The sequence below is a fragment of the Neofelis nebulosa genome, chromosome 7 (genome assembly GCF_028018385.1).
Source record: "Neofelis nebulosa isolate mNeoNeb1 chromosome 7, mNeoNeb1.pri, whole genome shotgun sequence".
Taxonomy (NCBI): Eukaryota; Metazoa; Chordata; class Mammalia; order Carnivora; family Felidae; genus Neofelis; species Neofelis nebulosa.
The window spans coordinates 112,063,302-112,086,909 of record NC_080788.1 but is presented as its reverse complement, the minus strand read 5'-3'; the positions used below and the strand labels follow the sequence as shown (position 1 = coordinate 112,086,909).

The window sequence follows — 23,608 nt, the reverse complement described above, 5'->3', positions numbered from 1 at the left end:
AAGGAAGAAAGAGGGAGGGAGAGAAGGAAGGCACAGAGCCAGATGCAAATCTAATTCCTCCCTCTCTTGTTCCTGCACCCCTAGATTCAGGACATTGTTGTCCAAACAATGGAAGGTCGTGAGACACGCTCGGCCAAGGATGCATTGCTATTATGGTGTCAGATGAAGACAGCAGGGTATGCCCTGGGAATCAGTTCATTACTACATTCCCCACCATGCCCTTACTTCCCCCAAGTACTGCCATACCCAGGGAACACCCGTATCATCACCCAGAACTGTAACAGCATTGGGGTAACTGACTCAAAATTTATCCTGACCTGATTCTTAGAGGCCTGAAATTCAGCATTCCTTTCCAGAGTTGCCTGGGCCGGACTCTGTCTGGGGTCTGTTGGGTGTGTGAGTCTCTTGGGCCCCCCTTATGGAGGAGCCTCTTCTTGTGACTTAACTGCTGTGTGTTGTTGAAGGGGCTCAAGAAGGGATCGATACATTTCTCTCTTGTGTATTAGTTTTGTAGGTGTAGACACTTTTTGAGACCCCCAAAGATTCAATTTCTTAGGTCTTATTGTTTCTTTTGGATGCAGCTACCCCCAAGTCAATGTAACCAACTTCACCTCCAGCTGGAAGGATGGCCTGGCCTTTAACGCCCTGATACACAAACACCGGTAAGGGGGAGGAGAGGGCTGTGGAAATAATGCAGAACACCTGGGCTGTTTGGATACATTTTACTCAACGTGTAGGTTTCTGTTCAAGCTTCCCAGGAATGTTCTCTCCACTGGGCCTTCTCTCACCCTCAGCATCCCTGCCTCCCTGAAATTCAGTCATGCCCACTGCCCCCTCCCCTTGTACTAGTGTTCACAGCTGGCCCCCTCCTGCTCCTGTCTCCTTTGACTTCTGCCCAGCATCCTTGCTTTGTGCTGGGGCAGCCCTCTTGGTGGGGGATGCCATGGCCACTCCCCTTTGAACAGCCTGGCCTTGTCCCCAGGCCTGACCTGATCGACTTTGATAAGCTGAAGGACTCCAATGCACGACACAACCTTGAGCATGCGTTTGATGTGGCTGAGCGTCAGCTGGGCATCATCCCGCTCCTCGACCCTGAAGGTGAGCTACACCTGCTCCAGTCCTCCGCTGCAGTGGTGGGCAGTGATGGGCAGTGATGGGAGCCAGTGCTCAGGCTGGAGGGAGCCCCAAACTGGCAGAGCACCTGGAGGAGTCTAGGCCTGGTGCTGGGCCAGGCGTGGACACAGCGAGGCGACAGTGGCTGGGCCAGGGCTCTGCTCCGGGCCTGCTCTTCAGATCCAAGGTGGTTCCCCACATTTGCCTGGCCCAACTGGGGGCCCACTTGTAGTCTTTGGATCCTTCTTTTTACTTCTTTCATCATTTGTGGTCCTAATAATGGATTTGATCCTCTCGCTAAAATTGCAAACACTTATTCTTTCATTCTCACCCCTCTGTTTGTCACTTGGGTCCTGTAGTTGAATTTTATGCTATAGGAACAGGGAGATAAGCCCTCTGAGCCTGACATTTCCAGCTTCCATTTGGGTTCTGCAAGCACACCCTTTCCTCTTGCAGATGTCTTCACAGAAAACCCTGATGAAAAATCCATTATTACCTACGTGGTGGCATTTTATCACTATTTCTCCAAGATGAAGGTGCTGGCAGTGGAGGGCAAGCGTGTCGGCAAGGTACAAAGCTGTTCCATAACCAGAGTGTCCCCGTTTCCCTGTTTGTCACACCGAGATGCTTCTTTTCTACTCTAAGAGCTTTGTGTATAGGCCCTGGCTGCAGTGGTGGGGGGGGGGTGGGGTTATAGATCACTCCCCACCAACTTCCTCTGAAGCCAAACATTGCCAAGTTAATGGCTCCCAAGCTGAATTCCAAAGCAATTTGATGGTCTGTCCTGAAAGATGTCCTAGCCTGCAGCTCTGAGCCCATCTTCCACCGGCACACCCAAATCTCATGAACATTTCCACAGGAACACGATGGGCTTTTATTTATTAGTTTATTGTGGTTCTGGGCCTCTTAGCTCCTGTGGTATATCAGGATCCCATCACACTGTATGGACCCTCATGCCAGATTCCTTTCCCCGGCTGGTCCACAGCTCCCCAAGGGCAGAGACCATTTCTCATTCTTCTTGTGTGTCTGGCATTTAGCGAAGACAGTGCCTCTAGAAACCCTGGATTCCTAATAATGCATTTTAAAATAAACGAGACCTTGGTCTTTCTAGTAGCTGCTGTCCTGGCACAGCAAGCTTTACTAGTGTTTTACAGGGTCAAGGGTAGGGTGGAGCTGCCCCTGAGCCCTAGCACAGCTAGCTTCCTACTAATGTTTCCAGTCTACTTTCAGTCCATTCCTCCTGCCTTAGCAGTGCTGTTGGGCTCAGGGAAGAAACCCAACATGGAACATTCCAGTTTTGGAGAGGAGGACCACCTTCATTGTGGTCCCCATTGGTGGCCTCATTGATGTCCTTGCTCTTCTGATAAGGATAAGTAATAAAGTGGTTCCCTAGGTAATTGACCATGCCATTGAGACTGAGAAGATGATTGAAAAGTACAGTGGGCTGGCCTCTGACCTGCTCACCTGGATTGAGCAGACCATCACTGTCCTGAACAGCCGCAAGTTTGCCAACTCCCTGACAGGCGTCCAGCAACAACTCCAGGCCTTCAGCACCTACCGCACCGTGGAGAAGCCACCCAAGTAAGGGCCTTGGCACTTGGAGGGTGGGCATCAGTGCTAAGAAACTGCCAAGGTAGAGCCAGTCTCTGAGCCTTGAGAAGTGTATCCAGGAGGTATATCCTAGAAACCAGAGAGCTTCACATCTGTCATCTACTTCATCCCCACCCTGCCTCCCTGCTCCCAAGCCATCAGCCTGTAGGAAATGGGCACTGATGAGTAACCCTTAACTCATAGCCAAAGAAAGTACTTTCCCAGATCCCTGAAGGGGAGCAGGAGTGAAATCTCAGACTTCTGAGTCTCTTCAAAGAACCTGTGCTGGAATGTTCCTCTCCTCTGTGCACTGAGCCATGCTTTTGCTGTCTGGTAACGACCTCTGTATTCTCAGCCCCAGAGCTCTCTGTGTGGGGTCCTGTTGGTCGTCAGGTACATCCTGTTTCTCTCTCATCTGTCACTGCTCATCAACACAGCATTTAGCCTGCCTCTTGAGACCCCTGCTTCACCCCAGTGTATGCAGGGCCTGTGCACATGTGTGCATACATAGGCACAAACAGAACCATACGTGCACATACAGACACCCATAAAAACATGCATGCAGGTACGCACAGACACGGGGGCATTCCATCTCACCTGCTGTTAGCTGGTCCAGCTCTTCTGAAACAGATTTCTAGCTCACTGGTGGTGCCCTCTGCCTCGTTCCTCCCCCTCACCTCCCACACTCTTCATTCATGACTCTCAAACAGAGAAAGACGAGACACGGAGTCTAGAATGTACTGTAAACAAGCATCTGGTTTCTGGCCTGACACTAACCCACTTTTAAAGTCCTAAATCCAGTACAGATAACATCCCCTGTGCATCTACCAGGCAGTGCACCACAGGGGTGCTGTCTCTTGGCTGAGCAGATGGTGCTCTGGGCTATAGCCCTCTTGAAGTGACTGAGTGGTCAGCTCTGTCAGGCTTGCCTCAGGGTAGGGACCTTGTTTATATTATAGCCAGTCTTCGACTGCTACGTGGAGGATGCAGAAGTAGGTAGATACTTGTGTACATGCGGAAATGTAAAAGTACCCAGTTACCTTGAGCTCAGACCTTCGGTTCCAGACATTCGCCCCACTGTCAGTTCTCATCTCCTATACCTATTACCATCCTGGAGCCCAGTCTTTCCTCCCCACTCAGATGCATCTGGCCTTTAGGACTTGTCCAGAGGGCTGGTTCATTAGCACTCAAGTGAAAGTTGCTCTCAGTACGATATGTTCTTACATGGATAATGAGGCTTCTAAGGTTTATTTGGCTTACTCAGTAAAAAGCTGACTAAAGAGCTAGTCAGAAGCCTTCATCATTTGCAGAACAGGGAAGAGGTTTTTTAGTGTCAATTGGTAAAGCTTGGTATCTGCAGGAGTTATTGGAATACTCCAGTTAGCCATTCCCCTGTAGAAGCAAATGATAAGCAAACACTGTGGTGGCTGTTGTGTTTTCTCTGGTTTGTGTTATAAAGACTCATCCCCGAGCAGATCACAGTTAGTGAGTATGATAGATTTCTTAACAGGTAAGTAAACCTACACATCCTCTTTACTTTTTGTTTTTAAGGAAAACATGCTTTGCTATCCCAGCTCCAAGATGCCAGTGTTCCATTTTGACTTCAGCAGAAAATATGGGGACCTCGACACTAATTTCCCTCCCTCTGTTTTCTCAACAGGTTTCAGGAGAAGGGTAATCTGGAAGTCCTACTGTTTACCATCCAGTCCCGGATGAGAGCCAACAATCAGAAAGTGTATACACCTCACGATGGGAAACTAGTGTCTGACATCAACCGGGTATGGCGGTGTTTTCGTTACACGTTGCCAGTTGGTTGCCGGAGTGTCTGATAAGGGCACAGGGAATGGTTACTGGAAAGGATTAAACCAAGCCACTTTCTGTAGTGTTATTGACTGCACATGCTGGCTGTTTGGGAATGCTCTCTGAACCTCGTTCTGAGAGGTCTGACTCCACTCACTGTCCATTAATTCAGCCCCCTGTTCAGATGCCCAGAGTCCATTCTTGGAGCCAGTTTTATAGCTTAGTTTCTCTGACTATGGGATGAATATGAACTAATTAGAAGGGAAATGCTTTCTGATACTTCAGAGGTTTGGAGGCTTAGCATCACTTGGACATCCTAACAGAATGAAAGTAGCCATTTAGTCAGTGAGAATTTACTGAGCACCCACAGAGGCGAGTAACATTATATTAGGCCAAGAGTCTAAGGCAGGTTTAGTGGAGGAAGGAACTGCGAGGTCAGGACCAGTGCTCCCCAAGTCTTTGGTAGCCAAAAGATGGACTGAACTTTAATCTAGGCTCTGCCTAGATTCCTGAAATCACTCCGTGTCGGGTGAAAGAGACAGAACCCTCAAACCTACGTGTTCCCCTATGCCCCAAGAGTTCTCCTGTGTTCCTCACACAGGCCTGGGAAAGCCTGGAGGAAGCTGAGTATCGGCGGGAGCTGGCCCTGAGGGAGGAGCTCATTCGGCAGGAGAAGCTGGAGCAGTTGGCCCGGCGCTTTGACAGAAAGGCCGCCATGAGAGAGACGTGGCTCAATGAAAACCAGCGCCTTGTGGCTCAGGTAGTGGGGGACACACTGGGGATGGCAGGAGGCAGAAGCTTTCCAGAGCCCCAGCAGTGAGCTGGGCTGGAGCCCCAGCTGGCCTATCAGTGGCAGTAGGATAAGCCTCTCCACAGGCCTTGCGGCCCTGCTCCCCATGACTGGGTAAATCGGCATTCACGTTTGAGGAAGAACTCTCCGTGGACTCTGACCTCTAGGATCACGTCATATTTCACTAGCCAAAAATTGACCCCAGGGCTGATTCTCCATAAGAGCATCTGTTCCTTTCCATTTAGATCTTGGACTCAAATGTCCAGGAAAGGGAAAGCCAGCATTCTGAGAGAATTGGAGAGTGTGCGTGTACCCTAGATAGCATGGGGGTGAGCCATCTGTTTACAGCTGCATGGCTTCCAAGTGAGAAGCAGCTCCTTCCTGCCCAGAATCAGGCAGGTCCATTGAAGACAGGGCAGTGAGTGCCAGCAGGCTGCAAAAGGGCTCGGTCAGTCACTTAGACACGGCATACCCACGTGTATGGCACAGTGAATAAAATTATGAGCTTCTTTTAAAGGCTCTTGTAAGACATTTAGTCTTTGGAACTTGGCTTTGATAAGATAGGCTGAGAAAAACCGCAGAATGCACCCCCTCGGACGGGCTTTCCCATCCAACAGTTCTGAAGGGACCCGCCATTTCTCTGTGCTTGGGGACTGGCCAAGGGGAGCCTGACTGAGCCACCTGCTTTCCTCCGCATGGGACAGGACAACTTTGGGTATGACCTGGCAGCCGTGGAGGCCGCCAAGAAGAAGCATGAAGCCATCGAGACCGACACAGCTGCTTACGAGGAGCGGGTGAGGGCCCTGGAGGACCTGGCCCAGGAGCTAGAGAAGGAGAATTACCACGACCAGAAGCGCATCACTGCCCGCAAGGACAACATCCTGCGCCTGTGGAACTATCTGCAGGAGCTGCTGAGGGCCCGGCGCCAGCGACTGGAGACAACCCTGGCCCTGCAGAAGCTCTTCCAGGACATGCTGCACAGCATTGACTGGATGGATGAGATCAAGGTGGGCCCCGGAGGCTGCCCATCCCCCACCACCTCCCACCCCTCCCCACCAGCCCTACCTCAGCACTGGCCCTGCAGTTAGCTGTGCTTCCTTAGATGCCTCCCAGCCGAACATGTCCCTGGCCCAAAATGGAGAAACTGAGGCAGTATGGTGTCTGGCTGCATCCACCTATCAACTGCTTGGCTCCCTCTGCTCCAGACAAGTCACCAACCCAGGTCCACTGTATTTTGGGTGATCAAAACATCTTGGGTTTACGGTAGCACAGGTGCCAACCTACAGGACCTAGAAGTGATAGACATGAATCAGGAGCTTGGAGAATGCGGCCCCAAGTAATCCCAGTTTGAGTCTGGTTAGAATCCAGACTTCCCAGCATAGGAGCAACCAAGAAGTCTGACTCTCCTCTCCCTCCACTGCAGTGGGTCTCGCTGAGGATGCACATCAGACCAACCATGGAGCTTTCTAAAAATACACATGCCCAGGCCCCAAACCTTGAGACAGATGCAGGAGATCGAGTGTGGGGCTTGAGCTTCTGAAAAACGTTCCATGCATGATTCTGAAAGGCACTCCCACTAGGAAGTCCTCTATAGCTTCCATGCTGAGCAGCAAGCATCTTCCAGCTGCATCTGACTCCCAGGCCCCCATACCATGGATGCTTCCTTTGGAGGGGGTCTCTTCTCCTAGCAGGTATGTGACTTCACCTCTCCTTTTCCCCTCTACCCGGTCTATCCTCTTTGCCAGGCTCACCTCTTGTCTGCTGAGTTTGGGAAGCATTTGTTGGAGGTCGAGGACTTGCTACAGAAGCACAAGTTGATGGAAGCTGACATCGCCATCCAAGGGGACAAAGTGAAGGCCATCACTGCTGCCACCCTGCAGTTCACTGAGGGGAAAGGTGAGGCCACGGATGTCTCCCTGTTGAGATCTCTGAAGCCAGAGCCCTATGCTCTGGCCCAGCGTTCTAGCACCTCAACTTGGATAAATCCTCCAGCTTTAGAATTCTGCTTCTTTCATCAACTAAGGTGCAAAAGAGAAGCTTGAAGGAGAGCAAAATTCTCCAGACAGCAGGCAACTGCTTCAGTAATCTAGAATCAGAAGGTGTTCCTAAGCACCAATAAGGCATCATCTGCCTTCCATTCACTCTGCTAGTTCAAGATACAGCAGAGACCATTTAGAATTATAGCTTTGGGTCTTAAAGGTCCTGATGCCTCCTTGAAGAATCATCTTGAAATCTGTGCCTGGGCCTTTTAAAAAAGAATTTCGTGTTACGCGTTTCTACCAAGAGCCGACCCACCTTATTCCTGAATTGTTAATGGGAACTAATTATAAAGAACTTGGCCTGTCCTCTGAGCAACTGGGAACTCTGTGTCCAATTCCAAAGCCCCAGTGAGATGGCAGGTTCTAGATTGTGTGGTTCTAGCCTGGCAACTGATCCAAGGCTTGCCCACAAACAAAACCCTTACCTCTTTTGCCTTCCCTTCTTTCATTCCTCCCAGGATACCAGCCTTGTGACCCCCAGGTTATCCAGGACCGTATCAGCCACCTGGAGCAGTGCTTTGAGGAGCTGAGCAACATGGCAGCTGGACGGAAGGCCCAGTTGGAGCAGTCCAAACGGCTCTGGAAGTTCTTCTGGGAGATGGATGAGGCCGAGAGCTGGATCAAGGAGAAGGAGCAGATCTACTCTTCCCTGGACTATGGCAAAGACCTGACGAGTGTGCTCATCCTTCAGCGCAAGCACAAGGCCTTTGAGGATGAGCTCCGAGGGCTGGACACCCACCTGGAGCAGATCTTCCAGGAGGCAGAGGGCATGGTCGCACGTAAGCAATTTGGGCACCCACAGATTGAGGCCCGAATCAAGGAGGTGTCTGCACAGTGGGACCAGCTGAAGGAGCTGGCTGCATTTCGCAAGAAGAACCTCCAGGATGCTGAGAACTTCTTCCAGTTCCAGGGTGATGCTGACGACCTAAAGGCCTGGCTGCAAGATGCACACCGGCTGCTCTCAGGTGAAGACGTGGGACAGGATGAGGGGGCCACACGGGCCCTGGGGAAGAAGCATAAGGACTTCCTGGAGGAGCTGGAGGAGAGCCGCGGGGTGATGGAACATCTGGAACAGCAGGCCCAGGACTTCCCTCAAGAGTTTCGGGATTCCCCAGATGTGACCAACCGGCTGCAGGCCCTTCGGGAGCTCTACCAGCAGGTGGTGGCCCAGGCAGACCTGCGTCGGCAGAGGCTGCAGGATGCCCTGGACCTGTATACGGTGTTTGGGGAGACAGATGCCTGTGAGCTGTGGATGGGTGAGAAGGAAAAGTGGCTGGCCCAGATGGAAATCCCAGACACACTGGAGGACCTGGAGGTCGCACAGCACAGGTCAGAGCCTGGCTTTCTCTCCCTCAGCTCCCTGCACTATGGCCCTGCACTGTAGGAACAACCTCTAGATCAGGAGAGCTCTGAGAGGGGATGGGATACCCTTAATTGCTCAGGCCATGCACCAGAGTCATGGGTTTTAATCAGGCTCTGTGGCTTTGGGTACTTTGCCCCCTGGGGCCTTCCTTAAAATAAAACACAGGAGATCTTTCTAGTCCAGTTATTCAATTACTTTTCGGCCACAGCAGTCTTTGTTCAAATGAATTGTATATAGAACCTCTGACATATAACACAGAGGAAAGTAGAACTGTTTGGTTAAGGGGGAGGTGAGAAGTTGGAGCCTCACCACCTCTAGCTCTCTATGGCAATCACTAAGCCACAGAGCCCCAAATGGCCACAGGGACCAGTTTGCAAACCACTGGTCTGTAAGGCCACTCTCCTGTCCAGTATTCTGATTCTATCCACGCTCGGGCATGGGGGAGCATGCCCCCAGTCTGGACGGCACTCCAAGTGTCTTAAGTATAGAACTAAAGAGTTGAGGAGGAGAGGTCACTCCCTAGAGTGTGCTGGGGTGGGCCCAGGGTTCTGGAGAGACCTGGTCTCTTATCCCAGAAGGGTCAGCTTGCATAACTACACCCTGTCCCCAGAGGCTCCCCCTTCTCCTACCCGGGGACAGAGCACCTGGCTGGGGAGGGTATCCTTCAGGTCAAGGTATCAAGGCCAGTGGAATTAGGGCCAAAGAGTAGCAGCTGTGGCAGTGAAGACACGGCAGGTGTTCTTTGAGGTGATCAACCCCACCCCCACCCCAACATACACACCTCTTCTTTCCCCTCTGCCTCTCCATTGAGCCAATGGCCTATGTGGTAAACAACCAGCTGTTTACTAGCCTGGTCCAAGAAATGCCAAACTATGAAATTGGACCCATGAATCAGAAAATAGAGTCTGTCAGCATTACTTTTTCCTTTCTGCCCCCTTACCCGGTCACATGTATTTAGGAGATGGAAGGAGAAAGTGAGAGTTCCAGGTTCCAGAGACAGGGCAGTAGGCCAAGTGCCCAGGCTGCCTCCCCAGTCCTCATCTTCTCTGTCCCTATCAGGTTTGACATCCTGGACCAGGAGATGAAGACGTTGATGATACAGATTGACGGTGTGAACCTTGCTGCCAACAGCCTGGTAGACAGCAGCCACCCCCGCAGTGGGGAAGTGAAGCGGTACCAGGACCACCTGAACAGCAGGTGGGGTGTGGGTAGGACTGGGGGCCGAGGGCATCTTCTCTGGGCCACTGACACACCCTTGGGGTATGGCCCCAAAGTCAGGATTCCTGCTAGGCACTGTTGGGTTTGTACCCTCAGAGCTCCTGTCTTTCTCAGTCAGTCTCCTTCTGACCATGGACTGTAGCAACAAGGGGTGGACAGCGCTGCACTCACCACACAGGGTAGGGTTTATCCTGTGTGATGGAGGAAACGTTCTGAGCGCACTTGTAGTTAGAATCAGGCCATAAGGCACTCATGCCACATTTCCCCAGACATTCGTAGGCAGGAAAAATTGCTTTCTGAGAGCTCTTAAGTACTGTCCATAAAAGAGAGCTCCTGCCTGTGCCAAAATGCAGCATCGATAATGAGGCTGGCTTGAATGAGCAGGAGAATTAGCAGGAAGCCTTGAGCACACTTTGTGGCTGGAACAAAAAACAGCCCCTAAGGAACCTTTAGAGAGGGGGTGCTTTCTGTCCAAGGCATAATTGCCATGAGTTCCTCAAGGATCTCTGAGGATAGCACACGCCTGTGTTCCCCTTTGTTACCTTGGGCTCTGCACACACAATACCACATGTTTACCACCTCCCTGTTGCCCCAGTTCCTTTCCCCACACTTATGTCGGGGCTTTGCTCTGCCTGAAGCAATCTGGGAGGTGGAGTTAGGTAAGACCCCGTTGTACTAAAAAAAAAAAAAAAAAAAAAAAGGGGGGGGGCTCAGCCTAATAGAGACTCTGGTGGGGGCCCAGTGGGAGGCGGAGGGTGACAGGGATACTTCAGAGTCACTAGAACAGGACCGATTATCTCAGCATCTAATGACAGAGACTGCGGTCAGGAGATTCCTCTGTAATGTGAAGTTTGTGCAGAGGAGGAAGATGACTTTTTGATCTTCTTTAGGCTTGGACATAATGAGGGTGTGTGTGTGAGTGTGTGTACAAGTGTGTGTGTGTGCGTGTAAGACAGGAAGAACTTGTCAGTTATGTATCTGTTGCCTTCATGAGAATGATCTTCATAAATCCTGAGGCTGTGAGCCATCCTAAGTGAAATACGTCAAGGCACTTGCCATCCTTAGGTGAGAGAAAACCTGAGGCGTGAAATGGTAAAATGGTTTTCTCGTTAAATCTGAGAGTTTAAACGTACCTGCGAAGTCATCTAATCTGGCTGACTACTCCAGACCGCTGTTCTTGTACAGACACTTACGGGGGTGGGTAGCTCACCCCTTCACCATGCAGCCCACCCCATTTGGAGGCAACTCCCTTGGTTAGAAGGTCTGACCTCCTAGTGAATGGAAATCTCCTTCCTTGAAATTTGTAGACCTTGGTTCTGGCCCTGCCCTTTAGAGAAATAAAAACTTATTATGAGTCTTCTTTCACGTGATAGCTCTTCAAATATGTATTTTTTAAACAACTGTGATTCTTCACCTCTGCCCACAGCCTACCCCCATGCCACTGCCATTCTCCCTACCAGAGAGCATTCTCGTCCAACTCTACATTCCAAATCAGGCCCATCCTTTAGACAAGTTCAGGTGCTTCTTTTTCCCAGTGTCCAAGATGAAAACCGTTCTTTCCCTCCTTTGTACTGGTTCAGAGCTTTATAGTCTACCGTCCATTATAATTACTTTTATCCTGAAGAACTTTCCTGCTAGACTAGAAGCAAATGAAGAGCAGTATCTTTACTGCCCACAGTGCTTTGAGCACCAAGCATATAGTTGAGCTTTCCTTTGTTTGGAATATTCTCTTTCCAAATATCCACTTGGCCACTACTAGGAGTTTATCCAAAGGATACAGGAGTGCTGATGCATAGGGGCACATGTACCCCGATGTTTATAACAGCACTGTCAATAATAGCCAAATTATGGAAAAAGCCCAAATATCCATCAACTGATGAATGGCTAAAGAAGATGTGGTTTATATATACAATGGAATGCTACTTGGCAATGAGAAAGAATGAAATCGTGCCATTTGTAACAACATGGATGGAACTGGGGGGTATTATGCTAAGTGAAATAAGTCAGAGAAAGATATCCTATGTTTTCACTCATATGTGGAGTTTGAGAAACTTAACAGAAGACTAGGGGGAAGGGAAAGGGGGAAAAATAGTTTCAAACAGAGAGTGAGGCAAACCATAAGAGACTCTTAAATACAGAGAATAAATTGAGGGTTGAAGGGGGTGGGGGGAGGGGAAAATAGGTGATGGGTATTGAGGAGGGCACTTGTTGGAATGAGCATTGGGTATTGTATGCAAGTTATGAATCATGGGAATCTACTCCCAAAACCAAGAGCACATTGTATACTCTGTATGTTAGCTAACTTGACAATAAATTATATTTAGAAAAAAATAAGTAACAGGATGCCTGGGTGGCTCAGTTGGTTAAGTGTCTGACTTTGGCTCAGGTCATGATCTCACGGTTTGTGGGTTTGAGCTGTGCTTCGGGATCTGTGCTGAAAGCTCAGAGCTTGGAGCCTGCTTCGGATTCTGTGTCTCCCTCTCTCTCTGCCCCTCCCCTACTTGTACTCTGTCTCTGTCTCTCAAAAATAAATAACAAAAACATTAACAAAAAAATTATTTTAAGAAAATGAATAAATGTTAAAAAATAAAAAAGTAAAGAATAAAATGACAAGAAATATGCAAAGTGAATGTGAAGGAAGCCGAACAAAACTTGAAAAGGAAGAGAAGTATGCCATATTCTTTGATAGAAGGACTTACCATGATAATAATGTCAAAACAAAGCCTTATGTATTTAAGGCCCGAAAATCCACATACACACACACACACACACACACACACACACACACACACACGGCTTACTCCCTTATATTATTCAGACTCAGCTTATTGGAACAGCCTTCACTGACCACCCAGTTGAAAACATCACTACCTACTTCCTACCCAGCCCCTCTGCCTCTATCTCATTATGTTGCTTTACTTTTTCATTGTACCTATCACCACTTGATGAATTATGGACTTATCTGTCTCTGCTCATTCAAATGAGAGCAAGTACTTTGCTTTGTTCATTGCTATGTCCCTAGAGCCTAGAACAGTGCCTGGCAAAAAGCACATGACAGTTGCATGATAAATATTTAGTGAATGAGTGAACAGGGACACAACTGAAATCTCTTCTGCCAGGCTTGGCCCATATGAGTCATTCAAGCACTTACTGAATAAGTGATTACCTTCATACGCTGTATACATTCCATTTTTTTAATGTTGATTTTTGAGAGAGAAAGCGAGAGCGAGCTGGGGAGGGGCAGAGAGGAAGACACAGAATCTGAGGCAGACTCCAGGCTCTGAGCTGTCAGCACAGAGCATAGTGTGGGGCTCAAACCCATGAACTGCAAGATCATGACCTGAGCCAAAGTTGGAGGTTTAATGGACTGAGCCATCTACACACCCCAATTCCATTTTTTTTTTTTTTAATGATCTTGGCCCAGGACCAAACCTGAACATCTGACTGGCCTCACCAGGGCTGACTGGAGTGGTTCTGTCAGCTTCTTCCATCTTAGAGACAGTGCAGCAGGAGCAACTAGACTTAATTCCCAACCCATCCTCTCTGTGGTCTCTGCTGGTGGCTGTGGTGAGGCCATACCAGGAAAGGCCTAGAAAATCACCACAGAGCTTCTTGCATGGAGGCAGAGAATTTCCCAGGAATCAGGGACTTCTCTGTCTAGGAGAGAAACTCCAAAATCTTTGGGCTCTTGCTCTTCTCTGTCCTGGTATTCCCAGTTCCTCCTAGCCTATCTCCCACTTCTCTTTGCAGACCTCTCACCCCTCTTTAGCAGCTGTTGTCACACCTTGGGAGTACCCACCTTGCCCTCTCCCCAGGCCATTTGCCTAGTTGCTCAGCCTCCTTCCCCCAGGTTCTGAGTAAGAGGAGTAAGATACTCAGGACCCAGTCCTTAGATAGATCAGTACAGTGGTGGTGCTGGAGAGCTGCTCATTGAGATTCAACTCTGATGTCCACCACAAAACCTGCCCCCATCACCCCCATCACCCTCACAGTGTCCTTAGTTCTCTCTGCTTGGTGTACATAGTACTTTATACCAGTTATTTTGTGAGCTTGTCTTAATTTCTCTCTAAATCATACACTCCATATGGTGCATTCTGACTATGACTGTGTTCTCCCAACAGCTAACATAATACTTATTATACCCTGTGGGTATTCAAGAAAGATGAGCTCAGCAAATGAGCACTCAGCACACTCTTAAGTGCTTCCATATTACTTATTACATATTACTCAGAATGAGTAAACTTGGGTCCAAGGAAAGGGTCTCTGGTGGCCTCGGCCCATGCTGATGCCCAGCTCTTTAGAAGAAGCTTACTGGGGGCTGCAGACCAACCCCAGGTTCCAGAACATCTGCCAGACCTTTGCGTATTTCCCATTTTCATTCTGGCAGTGCATCTTAAGGTCAAGATTATATTATCTATTTCTCAATTATAATCCCAGTTTCTCCCTTCCTCTTCTTCCTCCTCCTCCATATGGCCACTTTTATTTTCTTTTGAGAGAGAGAGAGAGAGAGAGAGAGAGAGAGAGAGAGTGTGTGTGTGTGTGTGTGTGTGTGTGTGTGTGTGTGTGTGTGTGTGTAGGAGAAGGGGAGAGGAAGAGGGGGAGAGAGAATCTTAAGCATGCTCCATGCCCAGCATGGAGCCTGACTCAGCATGGACCCTGGGATCATGGCCTGAGCTGAAATCAAGAGTCAGATGTTCAACTGACCAAGCCACCCAGGCACCCCAGGCCTCTTTTCTTTTAGAAACAAGGTGACCTTTGGGGCGCCTGGGTGGCTTAGTCGGTTAAGCGGCCGACTTCAGCTCAGGTCATGATCTCGCGGTCCGTGAGTTCAAGCCCCGCATCAGGCTCTGTGCTGACAGCTCAGAGCCTGGAGACTGTTTCAGATTCTGTGTCTCCCTCTCTCTGACCCTCCCCCATTCATGCTCTGTCTCTCTCTGTCTCAAAAGTAAATAAACGTTAAAAAAAAAAAAAAAAAAAGAAACAAGGTGACCTTTTTAGGCCTTGGGCACTGTGAACATGGTCTTAGGCATCTGTATGGTTCCTTTAGGGCCACTGGCACCTTGTGTCCTGAAATTGCCTTTAAGTTGATAAATGTAAGGTTTCTAATTATTTTCAGCATTGCAAAAAATCTGGGCAGGTTATATGTTTGCCCAGAATTCAACTACATAACCAAACTAAGCGTCATGGTCATTCCTTAACTTCTGGTTGGAATCTCGCCTCCTCCTGATGGAAATATCCGATTGGCAGTCTATATTATCTTGGGTAAAATTGGATAAATGAATTTTACTCATCACAGTTTGTTGGGTAGATGATTTTCTTTGGTGTGCAAGATCTATGGAGAGAGACTCTGCTGGGAATCTGGGTAGGGATGCCCTGTGCGAAGGGTTAAGGAAGTGGGTTTCTGTGTCCCCCTTGGCAGGTGGCTGGCATTCCAGACAGTAGTGTCAGAGCGGCGGGAGGCAGTAAACTCAGCCCTCCGGGTGCGTAACTATTGTGTGGACTGTGAAGAGACTAGCAAGTGGATTGAGGACAAGATGCACGTGGTCCGGTCCACAAAGGACCTGGGCCAGGACCTGGCAGGCGTCATTGCCATCCAGCGGAAGCTGTCGGGGTTGGAGCGCGACGTGGCCGCCATCCAGGCCCGCGTGGGTGCCCTGGAGCGTGAGTCGCAGCAGCTGATGGCATCTCACCCTGAGCAGAGAATGGACATTGGCCAGCGGCAGGCATGTGTGGAGCAGCTGTGGAAGGACCTGCAGGAAGCCCTCCAGGAGCAGGAAGCCTCGCTGGGTGAAGCCAGCCAGCTGCAGGCCTTCCTGCAGAATCTAGATGACTTCCAGTCCTGGCTGTCCATGGCCCAGAAGGCCGTGGCCTCCGAGGACATGCCCGAGTCCCTCCCAGAGGCCGAGCAGCTCCTTCAGCAGCATGCGGCCATCAAGGACGAGATTGATGGGCACCAAGAGAGCTACCAGCATGTCAGGGTATCCGGAGAGAATGTGATCCGTGATCAGACGGACCCAGAGTATCTGCTTCTGGCCCAGAGGCTGGAGGGCCTGGATGCGGGCTGGGATGCCCTGTGCCGGATGTGGGAGAGCCGCAACCACTCGCTCGCCCAGTGCCTTGGCTTCCAGGAGTTCCAGAGAGATGCCAAGCAAGCTGAAGCCCTCCTCAGCAATCAGGTAGAGGGAGGCATTCAGGATTGGGAAGTGGGGTTATCTCTCAGGGCAACAGCACTGGTGAGTCTGTGAATGTTCTCAGAGAACAAATTTTGGGGGACTCTCTCTGGCCAATTGGGGGGAAATCCTCTTTGTTCCTTATCATGTGTCTTTTCCATCCCTGTGTCCTAAACTTTGCCTTCTTCTTGGGTCAGTTACAGGCTGGAGTTGTAAATTTTCCCCTGAGCCATTACCCTTCCGTGTGGCTTTAGGCACACTGTTCCTCGGGTGCCGGGGGCCAAGCCTGGGGTTGCCTCTTCCTTGCACAACTCCAGCAGGTCACCATTCATGCTGTAGCCTATATGGCTGCACATGGTGCTACTGCTTGGCAAGTGTCCTCACTGCCCTCTCAGCTTGTCTTCATCCCTTATCTGGAAACTTGCTTCAACAGGAATATACTCTGGCTCACTTGGAGCCCCCAGACTCCCTAGAGGCTGCAGAGGCTGGGATCCGGAAGTTTGAGGATTTCTTGATGTCTATGGAGAACAACCAGGATAAGGTCTTGAGTCCTGTGGACTCTGGAAACAAGCTGGTAGCTGACAAAAACCTCTACTCAGACAAGATCCTAGAGAAGGTGCAGCTGATTGAGGACAGGTACTCTCCACCCCCAAGGTCATGAGGCCAGAGCCAGGTAGGGCTGGTGGTGTTGTGCATGATTCCCAGGCTTAGCCATGTTGTGAACCGCAGCATCCGGCTTCCCTTCCAGGCACAGGAAAAACAAGGAGAAGGCTCAGGAGGCCTCAGCAACTCTGAGAGACAACTTGGAGCTCCAGAACTTCCTCCAGAACTGCCAAGAGGTGAGGCTGCAGCAAGGCAGGTCACTTTGCAGGAGATTCCATTCTAGGATCAAAGTGCCCTAGGAAGTCCACAGGGAGTACACCAGGCTGGCTCAGTCAGAGGAGTGTGCTGCTCTTGATCTCGGAGTCATGGGTTTGAGCCCCACGTTGGGTGTAGAGATTACTAAAAAATAAGTAAATAAACTTAAAAAAAAAAAAAGCCCACAGGATTCCAAGTTGGGAGTCTGGAATTTCATGAGGGAAACTCTGGGTATTTGATAGCATAGGTCATCCTCTAGAATCTTTGGTTCTACAATTCTCTTTTTTCTTTTTTTTTTTTTTAACCCTGAATCTACAAAGTCATCTTTTAATTTGTGCAGTCTAGGGCAGGGTTCCTCAAAGAGTGGCCCTAGGGCTATCTATATTAAAGTCACCTAGGGCCCTAGTCAAGGCCAGCTTCAAGAACATGCAACCTGTGCATTCATACAGGACCTGTGCTTAGAAGGGCCCCATGCTTGATTTAATGCTCTGTGGTTGCCATCTTGAAATTCTTAATAATTTTGAGCATTTCCATTTTGCATTGGGCCCTGCAAATGATGGAGCCAGTCCTGGCCCTCATTAAATGCAAAGTCCTGAGCCCCACTGAGGCCCAGATGAATCAGAACCTTAAGGGGTGAGAGAGAGAGAACAGCATTTTCAACAAACCTCCCATTTGGAAAACTGACTCAGAGGTCCTTGCTCAGCCTGGTGTAAGCCACACTCCTGAGTCCCCCCATGGGCAGTACTTCTGTGTGGAATGGTGCTTTCTCTGACTTCTTTTTTTGCTCCCATCCTCATACCCCTTTCCACCCTGCCCAAACAACTTTGTTTTCATCTACCTCTGCCCTTGGCACCAACCAGGCTTAGTATGCTGCCAGGACATCTTGGAAACATTGGATGCTTATCACGATTCTTCCCTCATTGTTAAATATAGGATCTGCCCTTGACTTCTTCCTCAGATAACATTTTCTCTGTGTTTATTAATGATTTCTCACTCTACTGCCAAAGGATGGATTTATCTGTCCATCCAGTAAACACTCACTGAGTTCCTGTAATAGGCCAGGCCCTGTCCTAGGTTCTGGAAATATGGAGAGAAGCATAGATATCCCTGGAGTCATACTGCACACAGTCTACTAGGGAAGACACTCAGGTGCTTATGTTTTAACCCTGAGACAACACAGGTTAAGTTGCCTGTGCTGGGAGTTAGGAACCAAGAGCTTTGGAGAGTGGTACTCTGCTGTATTCCTACTTCCTCTCCTTGGCCTTCTTCTGCAGCCAGAGGTGGAGATCAGGACCTGCCCTGAGCCCCTGGCCAAAGAGGTACACTCAGAGATTGTTGGACTCCCGCTTTCTGTCCACAGCTCACTCTCTGGATCAATGACAAGCTGCTAACATCTCAGGATGTCTCCTATGATGAAGTGAGAAACCTTCAAAACAAGTGGCTGAAGCACCAGGCCTTTGTGGCAGACCTGGCTTCCCACCAAGGATGGTTAGATAGCATTGATGCAGTAAGTAAAGCAAATGGTGAGTGGTGGGGGGCTCTCTGCTCAGATGTGCTTACCTGAATAAGCTTCACTCAGGGCATAGACACTATCTGAAGCTTACTGGATGGTATAGAACCTGGAAGTGAAAAACTTCTCTAAATAGTAGCCAAACCTTCAGAGCTCCTGGTATATCCAGCCTTGTAGGGTCTGGTCAGAATTGGTGCCTCCTCTGGGTGGCCTGAGTCTAGAGACAGTCCAGGACAGTGAGAAAACCTGAGTTGGTGCCTCAGCATCTAGTGCCAGGACACCAGTTATCTCTGTTTGCCTTCCATTATTCTCACCAGGACACCAGCACTGTCCCTCCCAAGGGCAAAGGAGTATATTAGATGAGTAAAGTGGCTCAGGGGACCGTTGACCCTCATTATTTGGTTGGGCAGGACAACCCCTCATAGATGGGGAGCCAGGGGTCCCCCCTATAACAAGCTTGCCCAAGGACCCAAGTCAAAATGTAGCTGGTGGTAGATCTGAGAATCAGTTGCATTTACTCCTCCCTACTGTGGCTGTCCAGGAAAAAGTAGGAAGAAGCCATGGTGGTTGAAGGTGCAGGCTCCAAGCCAGACTGTCCAACTCCTCAACCTCTCTGGGCCTCAGTTTCTTCATCTGAAAAATGAGGGTAATAACAATACCTAGCCAAGGGATGGTGAGCATTAAAGCACTTAGAATAGCCCTTAGCACTTACTGGGCATACAGTAACTATTGGCTATTATTAGCAACATCTATTTCTAGGCCTATGTCATATTATACTGTACTCACCTAAAAGGGTACATTTATTCAGGTGAAAACCAGGTAAGACACACTCAGTAACTAAAACATATCACAAAGGTTAGTAGTGCATAGCCTCTGGGAAAACCATCAAGAGAGGGTAGAGTCCTTTCCATGCTGCTTGTACCTGGATGGATCTTGAATCTTTTTTAATTAAAAAATAATTTAGCATCAGTTGATCCTGGTCTGCAACTCCCCATACTACAATCTCCCTGAGTCCTTTGCCCCAGACATACCCCTCCCTGTCACACCTTCTCCTGAAAATAACTCGGGGCGGCGGGGGGGGGGGGGGGGGGGGTGCAGTCTTTGAGATGAGCCTCACCTGAGTTCCAGGCAGATTCTTTGCCTCCCTGACCTCAGTTAACCCCTGGCAACCACTTGGAGCAGGGCTGTTCCGAGGCTGCCTGGCCTCAGAGGGTGAGCCCTCCTGTTTCCCCCACAGGAAGGAAAGCAGCTGATGGAGGAGAAGCCTCATTATTTGGCTCTGGTGTCCCAGAGGCTGGAAGATTTGCACCGGCTCTGGGATGAACTTCAGGCCACCACACAGGAGAGGACCCAGCACCTCTCAGCTGCCAGGAACTCCTACCTGCGCTCACAGACCCACGCCGACCTCAACAAGTGGATCAGTGCCATGGAGGACCAGCTGCGGTCCGATGACCCTGGCAAGGACCTGACCAGTGTCAACCGGATGCTGGCTAAGCTGAAGGCACGTGAGTGGGTTGTAGACTGGGAGTGTTGGAATAGGAGATCTTAGGAAGCAAATGTGCAACCTGAAAGTAAGTACTCCTGTTTCTCTTAGGTGGGCTTGCCTTTATCAAGCAAAAAGGTCTCCTGGTTCATAACCCATCTCCTACCCCTTTGTAGTGAAGACAGGGATCCGAGGTTAATAAAAGCATGCACCACAAGTATAGGACAGGTGCTTGTGAGGCAGGAAGGATGAATGGGGGCACCCAGGGAGACATCCTGGGGGAGGTGGGGCCGTTAAAGATGAATGGGATACGGATGATGATGAGGATGAGGGGCTATCCAGGTGCCAAGGTTGGTACTGACACTGTCCCCTTATGCCCCAGCGTGTGGAGGACCAAGTGAATGTGCGGAAGGAGGAGCTGGGGGAGCTGCTTGCCCAGGTGCCCTCACTGGGAGAGGAGGCAGAAGACACAGACGTGAGCATTGAGAAGCGGTTCCTGGACCTCCTGGAGCCCCTGGAGAGGAGGAAGAAGCAGCTGGAGTCATCCCGAGCCAAGCTGCAGATCAGCCGGGACTTAGAGGATGAGACGGTGAGTGGGTACAGACCCCCCCTAGAGGCAGGATCGCTGGCTGCAGCCCTAGGCAGTTTTTCAAGATTTCTTGTCCCCTCATCTCCTTATCTCAGAAAGCCAATGTGATTATAGCATTAAATATGATAGTAAAACCAGTGCTTTTTTTTTAAGGTTTTTTTTTAATGTTTATTTTTGAGAGAGAGAGCATGAGGGGAAGGGACAGAGAGAGAATCCCAAGCAGGCTCCATAACTGTCAGCACAGGGCCCAATGCAGGACTCGATCCCACAAGCCGTGAGATCGTGACCTGAGCTGAGATCAAGAGTTGGATGCTTAACTGACTGAGCCACCCAGGCCTTCGACCAATGCTTTTTGAATGGTAACTCAGTTCTGGACTTCGGGGCAGACAGACTTGCGTTCAAATCCAGCTATGTTACCTGCCCCGTGTGTGACCAGGAGCAAGTCATTTGGAACCTCATAATATCAAATTGTCCCCATCTATAAAATGGGGGCAAAATCCTCATGGGGCATTGGGAAGAACCGGGAAGACACAGCAGGAAAGAGCTCTGTCTGACCCAGGTGCATGTGTGGGGAAAAGTTGACCATGACCATCATCAGCTGCCCCTGCCTTCTGGTCTCTACAGCTGTGGGTGGAAGAGAGGCTGCCTCTGGCCCAGTCAGCTGACTATGGCACGAATCTGCAAACTGTACAGCTGTTCATGAAGAAGAATCAGGTGAGTCCTGCTTCACCTGGTTAGTGTCCCCCACCCCCACCCCCCACCCCCCACCACCTCCTCCCTGCCCCTGCCCTTCCCAGGGAGGAACTCCCAGCCTTGACATGCAGAAAGCCAGCAACAGCAGATTATTATTCTCGTTGGTAGCGATGAGGCTCACAGACCCCATAAAAAGAGAAGCTTTGGTGATGGCAGAGAGAATTCTGGGAAGTCCATAGCAGAGCCGGGCTGGTCAGGGGATGTCCAGATGTTTAAGGATTTGGGGGCATTTAGACCCATCAGAGCATACATGAGTGCAGGACCCAGAAGCCCTGGCCCAGGGTTTATTGTGCTTTACGGCTTCTGTATCCCATGGCCTCCCTGAAAGGAAGCCCATAGCTCCTGATTTCTTTCTCAATAATGACTTGCCCCTCTTCCAGGGCTGAGCCTGGCCCTCAGGGTAAGTAGGACCCATTTCTCCCAACACATGAGAATATTTGTGGGGCTCAAGCCCCATTAGGAAGCCACTAAACTTGGTATCTGAACCTTTGGAACAACATCCACTTGCTGTTCTGCTCTTTCTTAAGCCTGATGACCCTAGTTACTTCTGTGGCCCTGGTGAGACTCCTGGAAGTGAGCAGATGCCATATTTCCTCCTATATCAGGAATACAAGCATGCTCTTGTATCTTCGAAGAAGATACAGCTGCATGGGCTCAGGGTGTCTCTGTGTCCAGATGGGCTGGCCACAGACCCTACTCTTGGGCAGAGAGTTGCCCCTGCTGCCCGGTCTCCTCTCTGGGTCAGGGAGTGGGGGCAGCCACAGCCAAGAGCAATGAGAGCCTGGGAACTTACCCCAGAGAAGAGCAGTGTGTCCCAGAATGCCAGTCAGTATTGCAGCTCCTTGGGGAAGAAAGGTCAGGACAGATAGTACTTCCTCAAAACAATAGCAGCTGACATCTGCTCACAGAGCCCAGCTGCTGTGCAGGGGTCTGATTTATATTCAAACTCTCAGACCCTTTGCTTCCAGTTGACACAACCTAGTCATAAAGCCTCCAGTGGGCACAGGGAGGGACTTGGGCCAGAAAGTAGTAGGTGGAGATTCAATTAACGTCACAACCTCCATTTAAAAGAAAGACACTGACAGAAGAGTGTATTCTTGGGGCCTCAGTTTCCTCAACTGTAAAATGAGCCAACATCACGCCCTGCAACACTAAAGATTTTGACTCTGTCTAACCTTGGTGTTATTGCCAAAAGACTCTGAACTCCCCTGGATGAAGGTTGCTATTTCAGGAAAAGAGCAAGACAAATATGGATGGGGTTCCCCTAATCAAGAAGGGAAAGGTAGTCTCCTGGGAGATCATGGCTGCCCTAGTAAAGACGACTTTAGACTAGACTAGCTAAGGTTTAAATCTCCTTTCATCACTCCCTGTATTGCAGTGGTTCTCAAAGTTCAGTGTGCATCAGACTCCCCTAGAGGGCTTGTTAAAACACAGTTGACTGGGATCCACCTCAGGTCTACTGATTCAGACTCTGGGAGTAGAGCCTCATAATTTGCATATCTATCAAGATCCTGGGTGATAATGATGCCATGGGTCTGGGATCCCACCTTGAGAACCACTGCTCTAATGGCTGTCCATTGCAACTAGAACAAATCCTGCAAGGTATGAATGGTTCTCAACTTTGGCTGCACATGAGAATCACCTGAGGGAAATTTGAAACCTAAGAATGCCCAGTTCCTGTGTCAGATAAATTAATTAAGGTCTCTGGGGATAGGGCCCTGACTCTGTATGTCTTCCCAGATTATTCAATGTGCAACCAGGGTTAAGAACCACTGTCCCACCTGATCTGGCCCCTGCCTTCCTCTAAAGTCACCTCTCATCACTTTGGCCCTCCTCATCACAGTATTGTAGCTTTCCTGGCCCTGTCTCTGGCCTACAGATAGTGCAGGCCTTGCTTCCACCCCAGGGACTTCATGCTCACTCTTCCGTCTTGCCGGCAACACTCACGCCCCAAGTCTTTGTGAGGTTGCCTCCTTCTCGTAACTCATGCCATCTCCTCAGGAAGGCCCTTTCTGACACCCCGAGCTCAGGTAGCCGTCAGCACGCATCAGTAGACATTCTTCATCTCATTGCAGTATTTTCCTCATGGTACCCATTGTCCACATTTATTCACTTATTTGCATGCTCACCTTCTATTCCCTCTACAACAGCGTAAGCTTTATGAGGGCAGGGGTTTTATTTATCTTGTTCCCAGGCTGTCCCTAGAACCTAGAACAAGGCCTTGTACCCAGGAAATAATAAATACATGTTGGTCACGTGAGGTACGAAGAATACATCATAAGTGAGCACACTGCATGGGAGCCAATAAAGGAATTGCTTAAAAAGAGGGAGC

At 49.7% G+C, this 23,608-nt stretch overlaps 1 protein-coding gene across 2 annotated transcripts in view; it reads left to right on the top strand.

Annotated features, from left to right (window-relative positions):
- SPTB (spectrin beta, erythrocytic) overlaps nucleotides 1-23,608 on the top strand; it is a 129,250-nt gene that overhangs the window by 81,051 nt on the left and 24,591 nt on the right. For both annotated transcript variants that reach the window (XM_058739320.1, XM_058739319.1), the window contains 18 exons: nucleotides 85-176; nucleotides 582-662; nucleotides 983-1,098; nucleotides 1,570-1,682; nucleotides 2,507-2,694; nucleotides 4,364-4,481; nucleotides 5,105-5,263; nucleotides 5,998-6,300; nucleotides 7,039-7,189; nucleotides 7,791-8,661; nucleotides 9,755-9,892; nucleotides 15,333-16,089; nucleotides 16,517-16,719; nucleotides 16,832-16,922; nucleotides 18,302-18,448; nucleotides 19,689-19,952; nucleotides 20,317-20,523; nucleotides 21,148-21,237. In XM_058739320.1, coding sequence (XP_058595303.1) covers nucleotides 85-176; nucleotides 582-662; nucleotides 983-1,098; nucleotides 1,570-1,682; nucleotides 2,507-2,694; nucleotides 4,364-4,481; nucleotides 5,105-5,263; nucleotides 5,998-6,300; nucleotides 7,039-7,189; nucleotides 7,791-8,661; nucleotides 9,755-9,892; nucleotides 15,333-16,089; nucleotides 16,517-16,719; nucleotides 16,832-16,922; nucleotides 18,302-18,448; nucleotides 19,689-19,952; nucleotides 20,317-20,523; nucleotides 21,148-21,237 — 4,089 coding nt within the window. The remainder of the gene's footprint in view (nucleotides 1-84; nucleotides 177-581; nucleotides 663-982; nucleotides 1,099-1,569; nucleotides 1,683-2,506; nucleotides 2,695-4,363; nucleotides 4,482-5,104; nucleotides 5,264-5,997; nucleotides 6,301-7,038; nucleotides 7,190-7,790; nucleotides 8,662-9,754; nucleotides 9,893-15,332; nucleotides 16,090-16,516; nucleotides 16,720-16,831; nucleotides 16,923-18,301; nucleotides 18,449-19,688; nucleotides 19,953-20,316; nucleotides 20,524-21,147; nucleotides 21,238-23,608) is intronic.